This window comes from Setaria viridis, chromosome 5, assembly GCF_005286985.2.
Source record: "Setaria viridis chromosome 5, Setaria_viridis_v4.0, whole genome shotgun sequence".
NCBI lineage: Eukaryota > Viridiplantae > Streptophyta > Magnoliopsida > Poales > Poaceae > Setaria > Setaria viridis.
The window spans coordinates 38,442,887-38,465,434 of record NC_048267.2 but is presented as its reverse complement, the minus strand read 5'-3'; the positions used below and the strand labels follow the sequence as shown (position 1 = coordinate 38,465,434).

Genomic DNA, 22,548 nt, shown 5'->3' with positions numbered 1-22,548 from the left:
TGTGTTGCGTGATGTGTTGCCATTGGCTTCAGGGGAGGTCAGTGTTGCCGTTGAGCTTCGATCGGTATGGTTCCATCACCCTTAGTTCCCCCTTTGTTGTGCGGTCCCTTCATCCTTCGTGGATTCCTCCTCTCGTTGGACGTGGAAGGGCGGCAGCGGTGTGGCGCAGCGATGACGGGTGATTGGAAGTGCATTGGCCTTGGTAAGCCGGCAAGTATGCTACTCGGGGTGGTGCCCACCGGCAATCAGCGGATGTTTATTTGTTGTTTTCCTTGTCTTTTCTTCTAGTCCCGTGTTTCTTTCTCCCATATGTTTGTGTTGTGCTGCACTCACAACTACTGAAGTTGTGTTCCAATTGTACCTCTGTGCTCCGTAATTTGTGGTTTGCCACAATTTTTAATGACAAGTTTAGGCTGGCATCGTGCCCGCCGTAGTTCCCGTCAAAAATCAATTGGAGAAATCAAGGTATTCGCACAAGTAGTCAAGTACCAAGGATAGCCCACAGGATAAGTGGGCTAAACGCCTAAATTGCTCCAGCAAATTTAAACAGGACAAAGAGGTTCTACCACGCGAACTCTTCAAAAATTCCTGCAGAGACTCTGCATCAAAATCATCACCCAGAGGAAACACATCATGGGCAACCAGTTGGTTGATGAAGATATGTACTCTGGTTACGGGTTATTGCATTTCTTAGATACTGTCTAGAAACAAAATCTATTGCCTAACTTGCAGTTCAATATTCCAAAAATCAAACAGGATGAAAATGATTGGTGGGGAATTTGAATTTGGGGTTTAGGGCCGGGATTCAGTACGAAGAAACGAGGCCATGCCATTTTCTTCAGGTGAAAGCATTGGGCAGCCCAGCATTCCTTTCAAGTGAACGCACTAGAATCCTGCTATATACATCACCCGTTAGGCCCTGGGCTAACTTTCCTAGACCTAGGACCACTACGCAAGCCCATTTAGAGTAACCTCAAGGCCTCTTAACTGATCTCAGAAAGCCCAACTAGAATCCATTCTCATGGCATTCTGGATGAAATCCACTAGGAAAACTAGAAAGCAGGCAGGCGCGGCTTTGCCGCTGCCCCCGTCGGAGTGAACCAGCCCATGGGTCTCTGCCTTGCGAAATACCTCATCGTTTTAGCATGCAGTTGTTCATGTTATACATCTGGTACTGGATTGTGTCTTTTAATAGACTTTCTATTGGTATATTATCATTTTTTTGTATTTTATTTGTTATTTGCATATAGATTTATGAAAGATGTTGAATCACTACAATGACAACCTAAAATTAGGGAAAAATTTTGGTGCAACCTTAAGGTCTCATTGACTATAATCAAGTGATGCAGCATACATTATTTCAATCAAATATTACAAAGTCTCCAAGCAACGCTTTCTTTATGCTATATATTGTAAGGTAACTGTGAAGAGTAGCTGGCAGGAATTATATCTCAGGCAACGGTAGTATGGAGCTTTTAGTTAATATATTTCAAATTACTATGCAGCAGGATATCCCAGCGCCCAGTAGATGTGGTTCTAAGGCACTGTATCCATGTACTCCCCCCCTCCATCCTAAATTATAGATCATTTTAACTTTCCTATTATTATATACATCTAAACATAGTGTATATCTAAGTGCATAACAAAGTCTATAAATCTAAAAAAGCTAAAACGAGTCTTCTTCATGGTATATTTTACAATATCCTGCTGGCAACGCTGGATTGGAAGTCCAATGATCTCCTATGATCCTTCGCTTATAAATCACGAGCTAGAAATCCATTTAGAGCACATAAATGATCGATGGAAGAATCATGACACCTTCTGGAAGACCTGAATCACCGACCAGCAAACAAGCTAGTGCCCATGGGATAGAAGATTGTCTTATATATATACTCTAAAAGAAAAATTTATAGATAATTTCAGCAATGAAAACTATCCAGATTGTCTTATGGATCGTCACCCTTGTCAAAACTTTCATAAAACATTTTATTTCATTCCTCAACCTGAGCATGTTGTACCTTTGGAAAGGCTATTGCCTTTGCCGGCAAGTCATATGCAACCTGTATGGTTAGAAGATCCATACATCAGCTCAGTCATAGATGAAATGGTGGTAAAAATAGAGCCAAAATGTCAAGTGTCATTAAGCAAAGAAAAAAAAGGTTCTCCTTATCCCACATGTTAAAGTGGATCGAATAACGAAGTAACAAACTTGATGTCACTGTAGTAGGAAATTGCAACATGGTAAATGCGCTTCAGATTATCCATCTTCTAAGCAAAAGCAAAGGAAAAGCTAGGATTTCCTTTCCCATAAATTGTTCTGGATATGCAATATTTTACTAACTCTCAGTGGAGAATAACAATTTTACTAACTTTTAGTGGAGAATAGCATCAAATGTGAAATACATTGCCTATTTGCCTGCATTGTAGAACAACAAATTTCAAGCTTGTTGTTTATGTGGCAGATAATCAGAAATTAAGATTTAAAGTTCAGAGTTCAATCAAATGATGAATCCTGCTACTATCAAGTTTGCAGCATAAATCAAAAGTTCAGAGTGTATTGCTAGCTGGTGAAGGAACCATAAAGGAGAGGTAGTCCACATAGCCCAAAGCAATGAGAAGAGCTAATTAAGTGACTTGTCAGCATGACGTGTGAAATCAGGCATATGAAATGGTAATGGGGAACATGGGAGCGGAACTGCAAAAGAATGGTGGCGCCTTGCTGCTGCGAGGATGAAGACACAGGTCAGCAGAGGTGCGTCCCTGTGTCCGCAGCCGTGGCTCGTCGCCGTCACGGGGAAGGCTATTGGCTAGTGGGGAACGGACGCGCCGGCTCTGCCTTGCATCCCCAGGCAGCAGGCACCACGCCTACCCCGCGCCCTGCACCCGCGTCCGATGGTCGGTGCGGACGACGTCAGCGCCGCTGCATATCATGATCCTTCTCCTTGCGTTGGGCACTATATAGTTGCTCTCTCAGAGGGGAGGCGGCAGAGGAGCGCAGCCCTCGACGGAAGCAGTGACGGCGCCGTGTAAGTGAAGATTGGGAGCAGCGAGGAGGAAAGGGGAGGGAGCAGGAGCAGCAAAGGAGCGGTGGCGCGGATCAGGCTGCGCCGCTGTGGCGGGGAGCTAAGGCGGCGGATAAGACCTTCAGCTTGAGCGGATTCATGAGGAATCGTGCCGAGGATACGCAATATGCGGTTGTTGACCTTGGCGTATACGGTGGCGGGGCCGGGTTGGCCGAGACAAGGGCGGCAAGGTAAGCGTCGGGCAGAGGTAGCCAGGTAGGTGGCGGCACAGACGATGCAGCAGGCGGGGGAGCCTGGCCGGCGAGCCGGCCGGGACTCCAGGAGCAGAGGAAGGCGCGGACGGCGGGCAGAGGCCAGCGGGCGGCACGGCATGCGAAGATGACGGTTTCGTCACGCTCGGGAATGTTCGAGAAGAGCTATTTTCCATGCCCGTGGTTGAACGGCCCGATCAAAATCCAACGGCCAGGAAATGGAAGTGACGTGGCCCAATCCAGTGCCTGATCTTGAACGCCGGATTCGGTCTTAAAAGATTTTGTTGTCAAGTTCATTTCAAGCATGAAAAACGGAACTGTGATGGAGAAGTCCATAGTTTAGCTAAGAGTGTGTGTTCTTTTGCTCCTGGGAAATATATTTGGCTCATTTGCCCACCGGAGTTCCTCCACGTACCTATGAACATTTTTGCAAATGAATGATCGTATATGTTTTTCCCTAAAAATATTAGAATCCACTCTCATGAAAATAAATAAAATAAAATAGTTAAAAGAACGCAGAATCTAAGAAGAAAATAGAAGAAATGGCACGTTTATATTTTTAGGACATGCCAGTTGCAGGGCAGGTCTGCTGCACAATTCGGTACTAGAAACCCAATTCGGCCTGCTACACAATCCTCGCTCGTTAGGCCTTGAGCTAATTTTGCTACACGACCCACCCAGCTCTCTCTCGGCCTCAACGGATATCAGAAGGCCCACCTAGAGTCCATTCTCTCGAGAAGGAAAATAAAATAAAAAAAGGGAACGCAGAATCTTAGCTGTAGCAGAAGATGGTCCAAATCATACCCGTTTATATTTTTCTGAGACGGCCTCATCACTGGACTATACTCCTACATACATATACGCAATGCTATCTTGGCTGCGACGCCGAAGAATTTTCGAAATCAGATCTCGCTTTTCAAAAGAAACGGGAACTAGATCTCAACCGTACACTCAACCACTTCAACACGTGATGAACCACGGCCGCAGGCCGCCGCGCCGGACGGGATTCGCCAACGGCCCGCTGCTGTGTCGCTCGCGCAGCCCTGCCCAGCACCCCGGGCGCCGCCGGCCTGAACGTCCCGTACGCCCCTCGCTTTCCCTGTCCTCTCCCCTGGCCGGCTGGCCGTCTGTCGCGTCCAGCCCTCGTCGAATCCGGTCAGACCTGCCACACGAACACGCACGCACACTACGCACAACAACGCGGGCGCGTCGCGTCGCGTCCCTCCCTTCTCTCTTTCCTCTCTCTCCCGTCCTTTCTCCCTCTGCCCTGCCCTGCCCTGCGCCTCTGCCTCCGCCCCGCAGTTCCCACACCCCCACCCTTCCTCCCTCACGCTCTCCTCCCTGTCAACGAAACCACCGCCACCGCCCCTCCTCCTCCCCCCCCCCACCCCCCCAGCGCCTCGAGAAGGGAACGCCGCCGCAGCCGCCGGGAGGTCGTGGGGGCCCTGACGCGAAATGCCCGCCCAGAAGCGCCCGTTCCCGTCGCCCACCCCGGACGATCCCGACGGCCGCGTCGCGGCGCGGCACGCCGCCGGTGGCGGCGACGGAGGCCGGGGCGGAGGCTCGCGTGAGGTGGACGGGGACACCTCCGCGCGTCGGGGGAGCGCGCTGCACCAGGAGCCTCGCGACGGCGGTGGTGAGACGAACGAACCCGCGGCGCGCCCCTGCCTCTCCACGCGCGCGTCGCGTTCGATGCCCTGGGTCCGTGGATGCGTCTGAGGGGTTTCGTCTCTGTCCGGGTGGTTTCGCAGATCCCGAAGACGACGGGGGCGGCGGCGGAGGAGGAGAAGACGGGAGCGACACCGACAGCGAGTCGACCGTGAGCGCCGGCAGCATGGATGGGTAAGCCCCACCCACGACTTACCTGTCACCTCCCACCTTCTCCGACCTCTCCCAGGTCGTATCGCGTGGCCGTCAAGGCGATCCGACGACCTTGTCGCCGCCTCGTGTCTTGCGCGCTAGCCGCTAGCTCCGGCTCGTAATTGCTGCAGACTGGCATCCGGCGAGGCACGTGCGCACCCGCGGTGAGCTTAGGCTAGAGTTGGTAGAACAATGTGCGCCACGATTGCTTCGTTCGGATTGCTCCTATTTGCTCTCTGCTCGTGGCGTCGGGCGAGCTGATCACCGTCTAGCAGCAAGAGATATGGATCCCCGCTAGAAGCATTGAACGTGCGTGGCGTCTCAGGCCGTGCTTTCGATGGTGTGCATGTCTCCGCCATGGTAACTATTTTCATGTGGACGGCATGGCTGTCGCGGCGAATTACTGGGCCAGCATTGATCCTTACTTCCTTGGCCATTGTTACCGTGATGCTTCCATAGTTCCGTGGCGTAGCCGCCGAGGCCCGAGGCCGGGCCACATCTCCTGCTTGTGCTTGTCCCTCGAGCTCACGTCCACTTCAGGTTCTCTCTGTAGTTTGTAGACAGGCAGGCGGCTATGGAACGCAAGAACCTGATTTTCCTTGCGCCACCGCAATTGATATGTGGATTGCTCTATCAAATTGGTTTCTAGTTTATGACTTCTGTTAACAGAAAGCTTCTAGAGTCTGGATTCTTGCTCAGAGCCTGAAGTGTTTTCTTTTCTCCCCCGAATAGCTACCTAGCTGCTCCCTATCTTTTCCTCCTGCAACCGTGGACTAAAAGTATCAGTGTTCTTAATTTAAGTCGAAAGCATGAGGGACACACGTTTACAGACATACAACTTGCAACGTTGTACCAATCGCAGCAAGCAACTAGCGGGATCTAATAAAATTAGCATATCGTTATCAGACAGCCTGACCGTTTGTAGCCTAATGAACTGAAGAGTTGCTATTAGCCCTTGTAAGTTGTAACCTCTCCATCACAGCATAACTAGAAGTTTCCACGCTCCATCAGTAGTAGAGCTGTGTGAATAACTGAACATATCTTAATTAGTGCTGCATCTTCTGAAACATTCTTTTGCATGCCTAGCTTCGTCAGGAAAGGGAAGTATTTTATGCTTCCAGTGCAATTGACTTCTGCATATACGCTTCCTTTCTCCGATAAAATAGTGTCATTCCATCGTGGGAACACTTGGTTTTGATTGGACTGAATTAGTGGCCCTTTTGTTTTCAGTTGTCTTACCTTGCTAGTACGTCGGTGACTTGCTCAGGTTGCTGTTCCACTGACCACCGTTGCTGCCTTGCTATCAAAAATGGCCACTCCCCTGCTATAAGCTACGCAAACTGAAGAGTCTATGCTGTGTTTTCGTCCTGGATGGTTTCCTTTCAATGTGCTCTACAAACTGACGAACAGAGATCAATTTATAAGCGGGGCCATGGAAGATCTCCTGAGCTGATCTCCGCCAGTCCGCCGGCCGCTGGAGGCTGGAAAGGTTGGCAGATTGCCGGCAGCCGGAAGCGGCAACATTGAAGATTGATTAGACCCAACTGGCAGCCGCGCACGGTGAGAGAGGCGGAGCAACGCCGGCAGAGGTGGGTCTCAGGCTGCTCGCCGCAGAGCGAAGCCGGGGACGTGGACGACGATGCTTCTACAGCAAACAACCGCTAAGCCGGCGACGCAGCAGCGATTTGCCCGACGCATGTTCTGCAATCTCTGCCTCAATCTGAAACAAGAACACCTGCGTGTTCCCACGTATAGATCGAGCGCCGAGCGGTATGCAAGAACAGCCCTCGGCTTCCTCGGTTCCTCCTCAGGCGGAATCGGAGTCGCCGCTGCCAGCCGCCAAGCCCAGGAACGCGGAAGGCGGCAGCCGGCAGGCGAGGCGGCCTTGACGCCTGCATGTCCCGCGCGTCGCTTGCTGTTGCTGCCTCGCCCCTAGTATCTCGCCGCGCGACTTCCTAAGCCAGTCCGAGCGGAAGCATCAGGCGCCGGCCCCCACCGGCAGTCAGTCAGAGAGAGAGAGAGAGAGACCCAAACCTGCAGGCCACCACAAGACGAACACCCCTCCGGCCTCGCGAGCCCCTGCTTTATTTTCCTCTTTCTCTCCGCCTCCCTTCGCAGGCTCCCGCAACCCACCTGGCCACCTCCCACCTCTCCATATACTCCTGCCCTCCTCCCTCCCCCATCCTCCCCGTCGACCCACACCGCCTCCCCTCCCAAGCCCCGCACGCCTCGCGGGGGTGGCCAACCACCGCCCCGCACCCCCGCCGCAATCCCAGACCCAAGATCCTAGGGGCAGAGAAAGCCAGAATGCCCGCGCAGAAGCGCCGGCTCCCATCGGCCTCCTCGAGACCCCGCGACTACGTCGCGGCTCCCGGCTCTGACGCCGCCACCTCCGGCGGCGGCGGAGGCGTAGGAGAAGGAAGAGGAGGACGCCCGCCGCTGCCGAGCGGGGGCGCCGCCAAGCGGAGGTTGACCGAGCCAAAGCCGCAGCGCGGACTCGAAGACGGTGAGCTTGATGACGGCATCGGGGCCGCCCTCCCGCGACCCTCGCTCTCGCGATGTGCATGTCGCGTTCTGTATCTCCGCGCGGATATGGCTGAGAGGCTTCTGTGTGCTTCGATGGGTTTGGCAGATTCGGACGCGGAGGATGGCAGCGGCGCGGACGGCGACAGCGAGTCCTCGCAGAGCGACGGCGGCGGCAACGACGAGTGAGCTTTCCTCCCCTCCTGCGCGTTCTCTCCCTCCCACCCCGTCCGGGCTCGTGGATCCCGTGCGGTTGCCTATGCGATATGGCTTGCCGCCGTCTCGCGTGCCCACGCCTCGTGCACCTCACCCTCGGTTCCTCGTTTCCCGAGTCCCGACCCGCCGGTGACTCGTCCGAAGCGGTGCCTGCCGGAGCCTGTGGGCTTGGTGCTTGATGAGCTGCCCGTTTCGGGCATGGTTGCTTAGTTCCTGTGATCGGGTCGCGTCTATGCAACCGCACCGATCGCAGAGCGGACGACATGGATGATTGACATCAGCTCTGTTGAGCTAGGGACCGTCTTCTACGTGCGGGGTGCATGCTTCCATCACGATGCCGGCATGGCCGCGATGGAGATTGGTCGCCTGCCGGCGGGGAGTAGGCCCTATCAGTTTCAGTTGTGCAGCTACCTGTTTGTGTCGTGCACTTGTACTGTTATGCTCGAATCTCATCTGAAGTTCTCTGAACTGCTCTGTCTGCCATGGCTTTAGCTATACGTTGGAAGAGCTTCCAGTTCCGACTGTAATGTTGATGATCTGTAGCAGCTTGGGAGTTTCTATTTTGAAACTGTTGTTTCCCTGGCATAGACGATCCTGATTGATGTTGCCTTAGGTGTTCTAACTCTGTTCGGTGTAGAGGATTTCTTTTTCCCTGTGATTCCACCCCCTCCCACATACATGATTCTTTGTTAGAAATGCAAACCATGTTTTCCAATCAGCAATGCACATACTTTGGAAATTCATAAGATGTGACAGATACTACAGATCGGTTTCAGTGTCAAGACCAATTTTGGTATTCTTTTTGGTTAGGTGTCTCTATCAATATATTCATCGCAGCTGTTAAGCAAGTCTTTACCATGACTATTACAGTGCTGATACCTCCTGGATAGTTGAGTACTTAAGTATGCTCTAATATTCAGCTTTTTATTTAAATACCAACCGTCGCTTACGCCTTCTATATGCGATCTTTGTGTAGTATCATACAAGAGCTATATTTTTGTTACTTCAATAGAAAATAGCTATATTTAGTATACTTTAGCTGCATCTCACTGCACTACATAGATTCAAGATCATTGTTGAGGTTCACGGGCTTTGAAAGATTTGATGTTTTACATGGTCTGAAGATCTGAACTGTTTCCTCTCTCAGGTTTATGCTTGTGAAATTAGCAGAGATACGGAAGGAGGTACAGTGCCCTATCTGTTTAGGTGAGAATATCCTTTCTCAATTTGCTTAGAGCTTTTGATATTATGTTTTTGTTCTTCAGATTTCTCACTTGAAAATTGAAACCTGGACATGGTATGATGCCCTTATGCTTGTGTACATATCTGAAGTTTTTTTCGGTTTCACTGCATTATTTAACCTAGCATATTAAACAGCCAGATTGTTTCATTAATGCAATTGTGTATTTTGTGTCGTTAGTAAAATGGTGATCTGCAAACTATTGTTGATAAGACTATGCTATTTATTGGTGTCAACTAGTTATTGTTCAGTTGAGACACTTTGAAGGATACCTGTGCACTTGCATTAGTTTTCTTTCATTTGTTGTAATATGTAGCATCGCTACATTGACACATTCCTCATCCATAGCATTTTTTTTGTTATTTTGTTATTTAGCATATCTACATTGAAGCATTGGATTTGTAGGAGCTGTGTTTCTACATTGAATTGTCAGCACTAGCAATCTGTTAGGAGAAACTCATCCTCCAGTTATTTTTATCATGATAATGTGGCTTCCTTGTATCATATACTCGACACTGTTTTTGGTGGATTATGCCAAATGTAAATCATACTGTATGTTTAGATGTGATCCACTTTCTGACCCTTGTAATATTTCGTGTCCACTGTGGCTGTACCCTTGCTGATTCTGGAGTCAGTTCATCTCTAATTTCACCAGCTATCATGTGTCACATCTGATAGTATCATTCCTTTCCAGTTATAGGCATATAGTGCTGTTTATCGCCTCGTCATTTTACAAAACATGCTAAGTGGTTGTATTAATCTAAGCTAAGGAAGGTCATGGATTAAACCCTAGCAGATCCAAGTAGAAAATCTGTTACTAACTACAATAATTTACAAGTTTCAAGTTTGAGAATATATTGCTTGATTTGCATCATTTTCTGTCAGATGATGATGCAAATCAAGCAATATATTTCTGTCAGATTTACAATAATTTACAAGTTTCAAGTTTGAGAATATAATCCTTCTAATTTGCAGGCATTATCCGGAAGACAAGGACAGTTATGGAATGTTTGCACCGTTTCTGTAGAGACTGCATTGATAAATCTATGCGACTAGGGTATGGTAGCAGACACCATATTTCTGAAATCATGTCACAGTAACAATCTTAAAATGTGGAATTTACAGCCTAATTTTCACTCCAGATCATAAAATAGAGTGAATCAGTGCTCTGATTTTGCAGAAATAATGAATGCCCAGCATGTCGCACTCATTGTGCAAGCAGACGTTCTTTGAGGGATGATCCTAATTATGATGCACTGATTACAGCCTTATATCCAGATATTGACAAGTACGAGGAAGAGGTGATGTCTATGAGCCCCATAATCATTAGTTATTTGTTTTATTAGCCTCATTTAGTTCTTTGAAGTCCTAATATACTTGTCACTTCAGGAGCTTGCTTTCAGTGAACAGGAGAAGACTCGGAATAAAAAGGTGTGCTCCTATGCTTTTGAAGTACCAGCACTTTATATGCTTATGCAAAATTCATTTTCTTTATAATCTTATATTTGACCATCAACATCAATGCCCTGTTGTTTTTTTCATTAAAAAGATTCAAGAAACCATTGAGGAAACATTTCGAAGACAGTCCGAGGCAATTGGTAAGAAGCGTTCCACAGCAAAAGCAACCGCCACTGCCTTTGCACGGAAGTACAGGAGAAATATGCAAACACGGGGCAGAGGCAGAACCGTAACCCCTGATATTGCCCCTACTGGCTCTGATGATGAGGATATACAAGAAGAAAATGCCAATGAGGTCACCAAAGAGCCATCTTCTGCTGATGATCATTCTCCAGATTTAAGACAGAGAAGGTGTAGGAAGAGGTCTGCATCACAAGCTTCACCTGCTAGAACCATTGGCAGTAGTGACCAAAGCGTTGAAGAAAACGAAGTAGTTGGTGGAAAAGAAATTTTGGCCACATCCCCACTGCGGGGAGAGATGCTTGCATGGGGAAAAAATGGTACACGGAGCCAGAATCGACATGGCAGTGCTAGTTCCAATGGCAGAATAGGGAGGAGTGGGCGCATTGCAAAATTGGTTGATCACCTCCGTACTACTGATGAAATGGATAAAGAGGTATTTTAAAACTGCATGCGATCAGATAGTGAACGTGAATTTCATTTTGTATTTATGCTCTTCTGGACATAGTCATTTTCTCATAGTTATACTTTAGAATTTAGGAATTATTTATGAACTGAAACATGTTTCAAAGAGGGACAGAATTGCGAGTTTTGCACTCATGGCATGTTTCTCCAGTGTTGCTGGCCTTTTACTCTTTTTCCCCTTCTCTTCAAGGGAGTAGGAAAGGGTTGCCAACCTTTTTGTCACAGCAGATGCCTCTACTGTGCTGAATTGTCCATATTTCTATTTTGCAGTTCCACTTGTATCTTGTTCTCCTTCCTATCAATGGACAAAGCACGCCTAATTTGGAAAAGCCCTATCTAAGTTGTCGACCAACCTTGTCCATTCAACATCTTGTAAAGGTGATTCCTTTGTCTCAATAAATATCTTCTTGGCTTTTGAACAATCCAAGAAAGACTGAAATTTGCATTCTTTCAGCTCATTGCTCCTCAATTGTCTCGGAAAGACGAAGAACTTGAGATGTACATAAGGATGGACCGGCACAATGGAAGTGTTGGCTCAAAGGCTTCCAGTACAGGTGAGGCAGAACCACGTCCATTTGATGGCTTGGAAAGACTGAGGGGAGATAAACTTCTTTCGGACCTTCACCCTTCATTTGCCTCAAGCAACGGTGATCTGGTAAGTGCAAGGCCCAGTCTTGAAATAGATTTACTGAGATTATGCTTGCTCATTGTTGCACCTCTGATGATACTGTGCTCTTGTCTTTAATTGCCAGGAGTTGCTGTATGCTTTGAAATCTGGAGAGTAGATCAATTTTGGTCCTCGGATATCAATTTATGAGGTCACTTTCCATGTAAAAAAAGTATTTAATGTGCAAAAATGGTGAAGCTATCGTTTTTTCCTCATGTTATTTTACCATCTCTGTAATATATAATGAACTGGTTAGCTGATGTCCTCAGTAGGTGAATCAAGCTGTCCTCTAAGTGTTCTTTTATATTAGTTGGTGCCTTGGTGGGATAATGAGAAGCTGGTTGCTGATTAAGATCAAATCAACTCATAAGTCTGCCACCATATGCTTCTCTTCTTCTTATTCTTGAGTTGATTGCGAACTTTGGCCTGACCCTCGACCAAATATGATACGGCATGAGTTTCCAGTTGTTGTACCCTGCTTTGTCGTCCCGCTCCAATAACTCCGCACGGCTTAGCGACATAAACACCAAACACATTTCAAATCCATTTTAGTGGGCACGCTGTTGTACGCAAATTTAATTAGGATTTGGGGCCATGAACAATTAATTACCCAAGCAGCAGATGAACCATGAAAGCGTAAAGATCACGACGTAACTAGGACGAAGCTGCAAAAAAGTTTCGGTTGCTCATCAGAAGACGGCGCGACGCGAGGAAGAGGACGAGCTCCGCCCAGAAGTCAGCCAACACCTTCCAGGCTCTATCGTGGACTTACCTGAGCTCACTCCCGAGCTTCGCTCCCATCCCCAATAGGCCAATACAGTGAGCTCCCTGCTGCAGCTCCAGTAGCTTGACGCGCCTGCCTCTCATGGCGCCACACCCGGCGAGGTGCTCCCGGGCCTCCATGACGACCGCGTTGAAGACCCGCCTCGTGTCGTAGCCGTGCACCGGCAGCATGTCCGGGACGAACGCCACCAGGTAGGCGCAGTAGTCCGACAGGCACTTCGCCACCAGACGCCAGACGGTCGCCGGCGAGCGCGGCACCGCCTGTCGCGGCGTCATCGCCTCGCAGATGGCCGTCCCGACGTGCCACAGTGCCACACGAGGACCGTGTGTGGAAGTGCGTGGGCAGCTCGTACTTGCAGAACCTCCGGTTGAGCAGCTTGAATACCGTGAACGACCGGGCGACGTCTTCGAGGATGCCGCCGTGCTCCCTGCTGAAGACGCTCGCGCTCTGGCCATCGATCCACTGCCAGACGGTGTCGACCGTTGTGATGAAGGCGCACGCGGCGATGGCCGTCCTGTAGTCCGGCTTGGAGAAGTACGGGAGGGTGAAGTCTTCACCGAATCGCCGTGGAATATGTATGGTGGCGGCGTTCCTTGCATGGTGGCGGTGTCGGAAGACATGGCCGGACTCGAGCTCCGTCATCATGTGGTCGGCGACCACCGCTTGGTGTACTTTTTCATGAGGCCGTACGTCCTCCCTGCTCGCCGCCGCCTCCTCAGCGCCTGGAACTTGGCGTGGGCCTTGGCGATGCTCAGGGTCCAGAACACCCAGATCGTGGCGCTGTAGCTCTTGTTCCGGCCCTCGCAGCGGACCATCACCCACAGCACCATCAGGATCTGCAGGCCCTGCCACAGCAGCGCCCGCTTCCACCGCTCGACGTCGCGCAGCGAAAAAGCATTACTACGCCGTGGTTGGTAGGTTGTAGGCGGTGAGGGAGTCGGCTGGCGCCGGCCTGCACCAGGAGGGCGGCGCCCACACAGCACGAAGGTCTGGTCGTGGAACGGGCCGGCCTTCAGCAGGCCGATGGTGTGGGACGAGGACGGCGGGGAGCGTGTAGACCGCCTCCCAGACGAGGAAGCGGAAGGGCTTGTCGCCGCGCTGGTGCCGCCGTGCCGGTGCCGGCTCAGGATGATGAGTCGGGCCAGGAGCCCAGGAGGCTGCTGCTGAGGAGGACGAAGGCCTCCACGCGCACCAGCCGTCCTTCCACGGTCCTGATGCTCTCGACGATGGTCGGCTGGTCGCCGTGGTATTCTTCAGCCCCATCGGAAGCTGCTTTCAGTGCTCTTCCCGTCGTACCGTACGCGGCTGCTTCACTGAGCTGCAATGGTCTTTCAATGACAGCAGTATAATTACACGCGTGTCAGTCCTTTTGCCACGCAAATTTTTTGAACCAATCACGTCTTCTATGGCTCACAGTAGAGCTAGGTCAACTGTCAACAAGAAAAATACACGGTACGGTGGCTAAATCTGGCGCGTTTCTCGTTCACGTTCTTTCATAGCAAGTAGCAGCACTGAAAGATAGTGCTTAGAACATATGGTTCTCAAATCATAGGTTCTAAGTCGGATCGAAGGTAATTTAGGCAAGATCAAAGCATAAACTAATAGAAACGTAGTGACCAGAATCGCAGAATTAGGTTCTTTAATTCATGGATTGATCAAAGAGTCGTAAAATCGGATGATATAATCGAGATTTTGACGATCATAGTTTAGATTTCAGAAAAGGGTATATGATAAAAGAAGTTTTATATTTATTTATAGTAATAAAGTTATAGTGATTTCGCATATCGAAACCTTTTTCTGGGTTACCTGATTTTTTGCAACACCTTGATTTGGGCGTGAAACTCATAAAAAATACTCAAATTTTACTTAAAAAAATCCAATGGTAAAAGGGAAAAAATATTCAAGGGGTGAGGCGGAGAATCCGTTATTTTTCACCTACACCTTTTAGTTCTATATTTATCCTCTACAACAAAAAGGAGACGGAGACAGGATGACAACGGCCACAAAGGCACTATGGCCTTAGCATCGATGAATCATGGCTATCGTGGTGCATTGATCATACATTGTAATACATCATGGAAATGACAGATGGCAATGTAAAAGCAGTAAATATGCAGAAATGAAAAGTTATCCGCAATGCACGTATTCACAAAAACACAAACAACAACAAAATCAATACTAACCGGTATATTTATAGTAACTATCCAGGTTCGAATCTCTCCCCTTTTGTATTTAAATGTCTTTTGGTGTATGTTATCCTGCATATTCCATCAAATGTTGAAAATTTGAAATCAATCACTCCAAAATCACCATGGCATAGATTGCAATTGGCTTCCCCGTGAATAAGTAGCCGTGTGTCCGTTCTCGCACGGCACAATAGCACGGTTGACGAATATCCAATCGATTTTTTCCACACCTATCAGCAGCAGCCGGCAACAAGCCAGCGCTAGGCTCTGATGCTACGGCCGCCGTCGGCGCCAGCGCCACTACGCCCTTCCACTCCCCGCGCCTCCCCGCTTCCGCCCCCCAGAGCGGCAAACCCTAACACCGACTCCACAACCACCAGCGCCGCCGCCGCGGGCAAAGCGGCCAACATGGGCGCGGCGGCGTGGTGGCGGCGCGCGCTCGGGCAGCGGTTCAACCCGGCCGGCGTGGCCGCGGTGGCGTCCGTCGCGGCGTCCGAGCCGCGCCTGGCGCTGCCGCACGTGTCGGTGCAGGACATCCGGTGGCTCGACTGGGCCGAGCTCCGCCGCGCCGGCTTCTGCGGCGTCGTCTTCGACAAGGACAACACGCTCACGGCCCCCTACGCGCCTGCGCTCTGGCCGCCGCTCGCCGCCGCGTTCGACCAGTGCCGCGCGGCGTTCCCGCCCGGCGCCCTCGCCATCTACAGCAACTCCGCAGGTCTGGCTGCCCCCACGAGCCGTTGAATTGGGGGGAAAGCTATTTGCTGAGATGGATATGATTCAACCGTTGGTGGGTGTGCGCAGGGTTGAAGGAGTACGATCCAGATGGTGTAGATGCGAGGGCAATCGAGGCGGCCATCGAGGGTGTTCATGTGATCAGGCATGGCAAGTGCAGACTCACTGTCCTCTGAAACACACGACCCAGTAGCCTGAATAGTTCGTAGTCGATCATGATTTTGGTTCGGATTGTTGGATAATCCTCTTTAGTTCTTAAACTTGGTTCGCCTGTTAGTCATATCACTATAATCTGGCATTGTGTGGAAATGATTTTGTTCATGGTAATGGCTTAATGGGTATATTGCAAACTGTAGGAATCTAATGTCTGCATTAGTTATGGAACTTGTTAAAATCTTCGGCAAAATCCCTTAGTTTTTAGAAGAAAACTCACTGGATGGAGCCAATTTGTTGCCTGATGGTCCATATGATTTTGTTTTTGAACAATGCCCATTTACATTTCAACGTTAACAACACACCATCACTTTGTTTGATTGTGTCATTTGTATTGAAATATTGGACACTGAAATGCACCTCACAATTTTTTATACGTGTGTACTTTTCTTCCATAATTTGACTTTTCCTATAGATAATGAAGATAATATGCATCTATGCATTCGTTCTGTTGAGTGCAGATACAAAGAAACCTGGTGGAGCAGCTAAGGAAATAGAGACTTACTTTGGTTGTTCAGCCTCAAATCTTGTGATGGTAGGAGTTTAATTATGAGCTATTTACTCATAACATGTACAAGTTTTCTAACTTAAATTTGTCACTGCTCCAGGTTGGTGACCGATACTTCACTGACGTGGTCTACGGGAACAGGAATGGCTTTCTTACAGTGTTTACAGAACCATTAAATGTTTCTGATGAATCTTTCATTGTCAAAAGGGTATATTTCCTATTTCTCCTGTGAAAGCTGATATAATATTTATGACCTTGAAAGGAAAAATGAAGTTGGGTGGTATTATTTATATAACCCTAATGCTGAAACTATACTCTGCTAAGGCACTAGCGAACAGCTTTGTTCATGGATTTGTGGCCTAATATGAAGCTGCATGATATTGTCATAAGTTATACATTAATGAATGGAAACCAAGCTCTTGAGGGTGATACACCATACCTTGTGATGATTGTTGTATCCTAGAATAATAGTCAGTCTGGCATCACGGAAATTATTTGAACAACTACTGTACTAAAGTACTAACTGCCTATCTCACAAATCGCACCCAAGGTGCTCTTCTATCATTCATTTATAAATGATGTTTGTCAGTAGCTGGAAATTTCTAACAACGATTCAGTGTCATGTTCCATAGAAGTTGCAGTTAAAAAGACCTGTTCATGTTCTTAGACCATGGTTCCTGATCATATTCTTTATTCAGTCACACCAGATTTGGCAAATAGATATAAGGGTCCTCAACATTAGCTTGTGGATTTGAAGTTTAGACATTTTAAAGTATTTGTTGCTGATTATTTTTTATTAAAGATAATGCTCGAGCATATGGTGTTTCTGACTATTTAATTATTCTATGATGCCTGATGACCACCATTAACGTAGTTCTTACTGATTTGTGATAATATTCTGCTTTCTCAGGTTAGGAAACTGGAGGCATACCTCATCAGTTATTGGTACAAGAAAGGGCACAAACCCATTAAGCATCCTTTGCTCCCAGATGCAAGAAGCATTGTGAAATTTGACCCGTATGATGACTAAGTTACAACCGGAGCATGGCATGATGATCTATGCTGCTCCTGCTGATACTAGAAATTCATTGGTTTCTCTCCTCCAGATCAGCAAGTGTAGAGAGATGGTGTTTGTTGCCGAGAAGATTACAAGGGAGAATATATGGTGTGTAGAGATTTTCTTTTCTTTCTATCTTTTAGCATAATGGAATTCAGGGAAATATATTTTTGATAATCCTGTGTGCGAACATTTACTTTGTTAGTCCTTGGTTCTTTGCTGCATGATAGTACCAACATGCGTCTCCCTAAGAAAATATAGTACGTGACATGGTCACGTACAGTAATAGCTTATGCAGTTCAGTACCCATTTACATCACCTTCGTTGTCGCCCAGGGCCCTTGCCGTGTGGCATTGACAACTGTACAGCGGCAGGAACGCAGCGGATGTCTATCACCCTTCCACACTCAATGGTATTCGTCACGTGATATGACAGTTTTGCACGAATGCTGACCTAGTGCGATTATTTCTGGGGTTAACTAGCCAGGTGTACCTGACTTCAGAATATATGAAAATTCATAATATGTAGGAAGTTCAGCCCAGGAGGCGGCATCAGCGCAGAGCTTGAATTGACAGATATTTTGAATATGCAAAATTCACGGTCTCCACATATTAGACTGAACCTCTGACAACCATTCATTTCTACATAGAGCAGCAAAGCCTGCATAAGCCTTTCGTTGTGATTTGAAAAACTTGTTAGTGTTCACGGTGTACCTCTGAACTGCTCATGTTTTGCGTTATTTTTCCTCGATACATAAAATAACATTCGTATGCTTTTATTTGCACAGCAGTTTCTCTGGTGTTTACAGAGATGACTTTGGCTTGGAGGATGAAGATTTCTGTCCATATGAATACACACCTAGTCCACGCTTCTTCCCAAGACGACCAGCATCAACATACTGAACGAGAAGAGGGCAAGGGCTGTACTTGTTATCTCCAAGGCCATTGTGAAGTACTCGGAGTACTGAAAGACAAACGTCCAACCCAATGAAATCGGCGAGCTGCAGAGGACCCATGGGGTGATTTGTGCCCAGCTTCATCCCTGTGTCGATGTCTTCTTTGGTCGCCACTCCAGTGTACAGCGCCCAGAACGCCTCATTGATCATAGGCATGAGAACGCGGTTCACAATGAATCCTGGGTAATCGTGCGAGCATATGACAGTCTTACCAAGCCTGCAAATTTTGAAATCATCAGGCAATCTCAAGCGTAGCAATTCTAGTAACATTGACATTACAGATTAGACAGGTGTTGTCAACATCCAAGATAGGCTAGTGCTGTGCTGAGACAGCTGCGTGTTTCTTTAAAACCTGTGTGCCATTTTGTGGGCAAAATTGTTGGAGTGGCACAATCATGTGGGTATTGAAAGATTTGTGTTGGAAGGGATAACCACTGATGCACTATGTTACCTACTACAACTGTCAGAAGTTTTGACCAGGTAAATCCTGCTGGTAGTGTCAATTCAGGAGCTAAAACTTCACCAGAACTTTGAAAAGAAGCAAACTCAATGTCTTTTAGACCAATTCACTTGTTTTGTGCCACTAGCCATGAACAAACTGATTAAGGTGAAAGCACTTAAGCACATAGCGCAAAGCTTTACCTCTCAGAAAAAGATTTGACCGTAGCAAACACCTCATCTGATGTATCAGCTCCTCGGATAATCTCGATCAATTTCATTATCGGAGGAGGGTTAAAGAAGTGCATGCCTATCACCTGCAGTTAGTAGCTAACTTTACGATCTTGAAGACTAAATTCATATTCTTGGCATGTAAAGATAATGCCGGATTGATCATCACCTGAGCGGGGCGTTTGGTAGCTGAAGCCAGGCGGGTTATGGAGATGGAGCTAGTGTTGGACGCAAGAATGGTTGAGGGCTTCGTGATCTTATCCAGCTCCACGAACAGCCTCTTCTTGACATCTTCGTTCTCAACGATGGCCTCAATCACAAGATCCGCGTCCCTGAGATCTTGCACGGCGGAGACGCACCTTATCCGCCCGATGGAGTCTTCGCACGCGGCCTGGAGACGAAGCGAGCCCAAACTTTGTCAAGGGGAAACCAGAAAGCGGGATCTTTTACCGAGCGACTGAGCCCTGATTTGGGACGGATGCTTCCGGAGGTCAACGCGCTCACCTGGGAGAGGTGGCCCTTGGCGGCGAGGCGGCGCAGGGAGGAGGAGATGGATGCGACGGCGCGGGAGAGGGCGGCGGGGTCGGCGTCGAGGAGGAGGACGGCGCAGCCGGCGGCGGCGGCGAGCTGGGCTATGCCTGAGCCCATCTGCCCCGCGCCGATCACGCCCACCGCCGCGATCTCACTCGCTGTCGCCATGGTTTCGTCTCCGAGGAAGCGGTCGGGCTTATCGTCTTCGGATCCTTCTGAGCTCTGACCACTACTGCACTAGAGACAGGAGTTCGCAAGCCGAAGCAAAGCAGAACACCTTTCGTGACGTCTCGTGCATTTCTACGAGGGTTTTACCTGTGTGCCATTACGAAAGTTGGTCGAACCTCCATACCCCTAAAAAGTTCGTCGACACCTGTATGACCAAGTGCATCTTGGTTTGTCCCTCCATGCCATTCCATCCCTATTTTGTGCTAACGGTCGTTAACTGCGCTGAGAATGGACTGAAATGCCCTTAGGCAAAGGAGGTCTGTTGAACTTAGTTGTTTGCCGCGGTGCCACTCAGAGGTCTGCTGTTTTGGCGCCAAAGAGGCAGTGGTGTTGGCGCCAAAAGGCAGTGGTGTTGGCGCCAAACCCTCTGTGCTCCTCTATATATACATCTTGAGCCATATCTTTTGGATCTCATCCTCTCCTCTGCTCTCTCCTTCATTCTCACTCTCATCCACTCCTGGCGCACTCCATGTCTGAAGCTTCCAGCAGCTATGGGGGGAGGGTCAAGCGGGTCCTTTGCCCGAACTGTCATGTGCTTGCCAACCGATTCATCTCCACGACAACAAAGAACCCAAACCGTGCATTTCACAAGTGCCCCTATTTTGCAGTTTGTGTTCTCTGCTCATTCTTGGTTGCCCTTTTTTGTATGTTTTCCAAGTGGTAATGCTTCAGTTTCTTTGGCTTGCAGTTTGGTGGTTGTCAATACTACCAGTGGGAGGATGAAATGATGGACAGTGGCATGCAGTCACCTACAGCGCCAGATCCCCTAAATGCAGTTCCCCTGCAGGCAGTGGCACCACCTGATCCACTGTCCATGTACCAGCATGTTTCCAATGGTGCTGGAGTGGTAGGCAATGCAGTAGTGGAAAATAGGGGAGACAATAGGGTTATGCAACAGCTTAGGTGGCTAGAAAAGATGGTATATGTATGCATTTTTCTTGCTCTGTATGCTATTATGAAGAAGTAGGGTTATGCAGCAGCTTGTGTTTGTATGAATTGACAAGATGTATGGATGGATGCATGAATGAATGAATGAATCAGCTAAGGTTTTATCACATTTCACCATGTCTTCAACATTAATGACACAAAAGATAGTACATGACATCCAGGTTTAATCACATTACAGCCAAAGTTCAAATAATACATGACATTTCATCACTGAGTAATAGTATCAGTTCCATCCACCAAAACATCCAGTTTTCATCACATCCAAAGTGCTGGACATGGCATCACAGAGCAAAATAAACAAAGGGGGTACCTTTCACTGCAGCTGCAGTTTCTTCTTGCTCCTTGTATTAGAAGAAGGGCTGGATGGGGTAGCTTGGCTGGCTGCTGCAACTTGAAGCCTCTTTGGTGTCAGCTTCTTCTTAACTGCTGTCTTCTTCCTTGGTGTAGCAGCCTTGATAAGTAGAGTGTCCACTGGGTCTGTCTGTACTGTGCCAACTGAGGTCTCATGATGTGGAGCCTTGATAAGGAGAGTGTCCACTGGGTCTGGCTGTACTGTGCTAACTGAGGTCTCATGATAAGGAGCCAGGAAAACAGTCTGCAATGGTATTGGGTCATTGGAACCAGTTCCAGACCTTGTGACAAATATGACAGGTTAGATGATAACAGATGGTGCATGAAAATAACAAGAGAATTGCTCATAAGCTCACCTGGTTGATGTACTTGTAGTTGTAGCTGAAGAAGAGGAAGGTGCCTTCCTACTTCTTTTATTGGCATCAGAAGAAGATTCTGGCTTCCTACTCCTTTTCTTGGCTGCTGCTATGTCTACAGCCTCAACTATTGGGAATTGCATCACTGATGGAGTAGCAACCACAATGCTTGTCTCTGTGTTACATCTTGCTACTTTTTTCAGTCTTTTCTTTGGGAGACCCCTGCATAGGACAAATCAATATAAGTTGCAAAACAATGTGAATGTACACTGATTGCAGTTAAGTTATTGTACCTTTTAGCCTCCATTGCAGCTATGTCTTCAGGATTGCCATTCTTGCAAGTATACCAATGGTGCCCTTTTTCATGGCATATTGGGCACTCATGGGACCTTGAGCTTCCCTTCTGGCTGCTGCTGCCACCTTCAAGTGCTGATTTCATCCTATTCTTTCTTCTTCCTCCACCTGTTGATCTAAGTAATGGAGTGTGCATGAAGAAGCCATGGGTGCTGTTGGGCCACATACTCTAGTCAGGAATGCAAGGGATGGAACCTTCATATGCATTTTTGAATTTGGCGACAGAGTAGTAATCATGCACATAGTCTTCTAGTTTAGCACCAGGGATTGAAGTGATGTAGGCAATAGCATGTTTGCAAGGGATTCCTGACCCTTGCCAAACCCTACAGGTGCAGGTTCTCTCAGGTAAATTTACCACAAATCTATATACACTGCCACCCTTAGCACAAATCTCTGCCACACCATCAGGGGAATCAGTGATGACTTCAATGTCAAGATTGTAACTGTCTTCCCTCAGTTTCTTCTCAATGTGAGGCAGAATCTTCCCTCAGTAATGGTACTCATGCTTAGCAGAATGAGAAGCTAAAGCAATCTTAAATGCTTTCATGCTTGAATACAAAGTGCCTACGTCCATAGGTGGGTCTTTCTTGTCGTAATTGACATCAGGCATAGGTTCAGGGCCTTTATCTATAACCATCTCTTCATCAGACTCATCATCAGAACTCTCATCTGACTCAGAGTAGATTTAACCTCAGATATGGTCTCAGTTTCCCGTCCTTTATTGCCAGCTTTAGGAATTGGGGGAGGTGGAGGGTAGTTGGGACCAAGGTCAAGATATAGCCCTTCATCATCA

The 22,548-nt window shown here is 48.1% G+C and overlaps 3 protein-coding genes across 7 annotated transcripts; 2 read left to right on the top strand and 1 right to left on the bottom strand.

The window, feature by feature from the left end:
• The first annotated feature begins 4,613 nt into the window (after positions 1–4,613).
• On the top strand, positions 4,614–12,264 carry LOC117854481 (putative E3 ubiquitin-protein ligase RING1b). Of its 2 annotated transcripts, none has more exons than XM_034736687.2 (10): positions 4,614–4,910; positions 5,026–5,116; positions 9,021–9,079; positions 10,089–10,170; positions 10,294–10,414; positions 10,503–10,544; positions 10,663–11,187; positions 11,487–11,594; positions 11,671–11,871; positions 11,969–12,264. In XM_034736687.2, exons 1-10 carry the CDS (start codon positions 4,730–4,732, stop codon positions 11,999–12,001), a joined length of 1,443 nt encoding a protein of 480 aa, XP_034592578.1. In that variant the 5' UTR covers positions 4,614–4,729; the 3' UTR covers positions 12,002–12,264. The 2 variants fall into 2 exon arrangements, with proteins under 2 accessions (XP_034592578.1, XP_034592577.1); XM_034736686.2 differs by lacking the exon at positions 4,614–4,910 and adding an exon at positions 7,767–7,842 and having other exon boundaries at positions 5,008–7,640.
• A 2,766-nt stretch (positions 12,265–15,030) lies between these two features.
• Positions 15,031–18,803, top strand: LOC117857708 (phosphatidylglycerophosphate phosphatase 1, chloroplastic/mitochondrial). Of its 4 annotated transcripts, none has more exons than XR_011898221.1 (6): positions 15,031–15,568; positions 15,655–15,735; positions 16,260–16,333; positions 16,407–16,514; positions 17,217–17,471; positions 18,154–18,803. XR_011898221.1 is itself a non-coding variant. In XM_034740528.2 (5 exons), the coding sequence occupies exons 1-5, from the start codon at positions 15,124–15,126 to the stop codon at positions 17,334–17,336; spliced, it is 828 nt and encodes a 275-aa protein (XP_034596419.1). In that variant the 5' UTR covers positions 15,031–15,123; the 3' UTR covers positions 17,337–17,599. The 4 variants fall into 4 exon arrangements, 1 of the variants encoding a protein (XP_034596419.1); XR_004640835.2 differs by having other exon boundaries at positions 18,151–18,803; XR_004640834.2 differs by having other exon boundaries at positions 17,699–18,803.
• Positions 17,923–19,789, bottom strand: LOC117857707 (uncharacterized). Its single transcript, XM_034740527.2, has 4 exons — positions 19,492–19,789; positions 19,157–19,378; positions 18,961–19,073; positions 17,923–18,535 (listed from the first exon to the last, which is right to left on the bottom strand). The coding sequence occupies exons 1-4, from the start codon at positions 19,684–19,686 to the stop codon at positions 18,166–18,168; spliced, it is 900 nt and encodes a 299-aa protein (XP_034596418.1). The 5' UTR covers positions 19,687–19,789; the 3' UTR covers positions 17,923–18,165.
• Between the last annotated feature and the right edge of the window lie 2,759 nt (positions 19,790–22,548).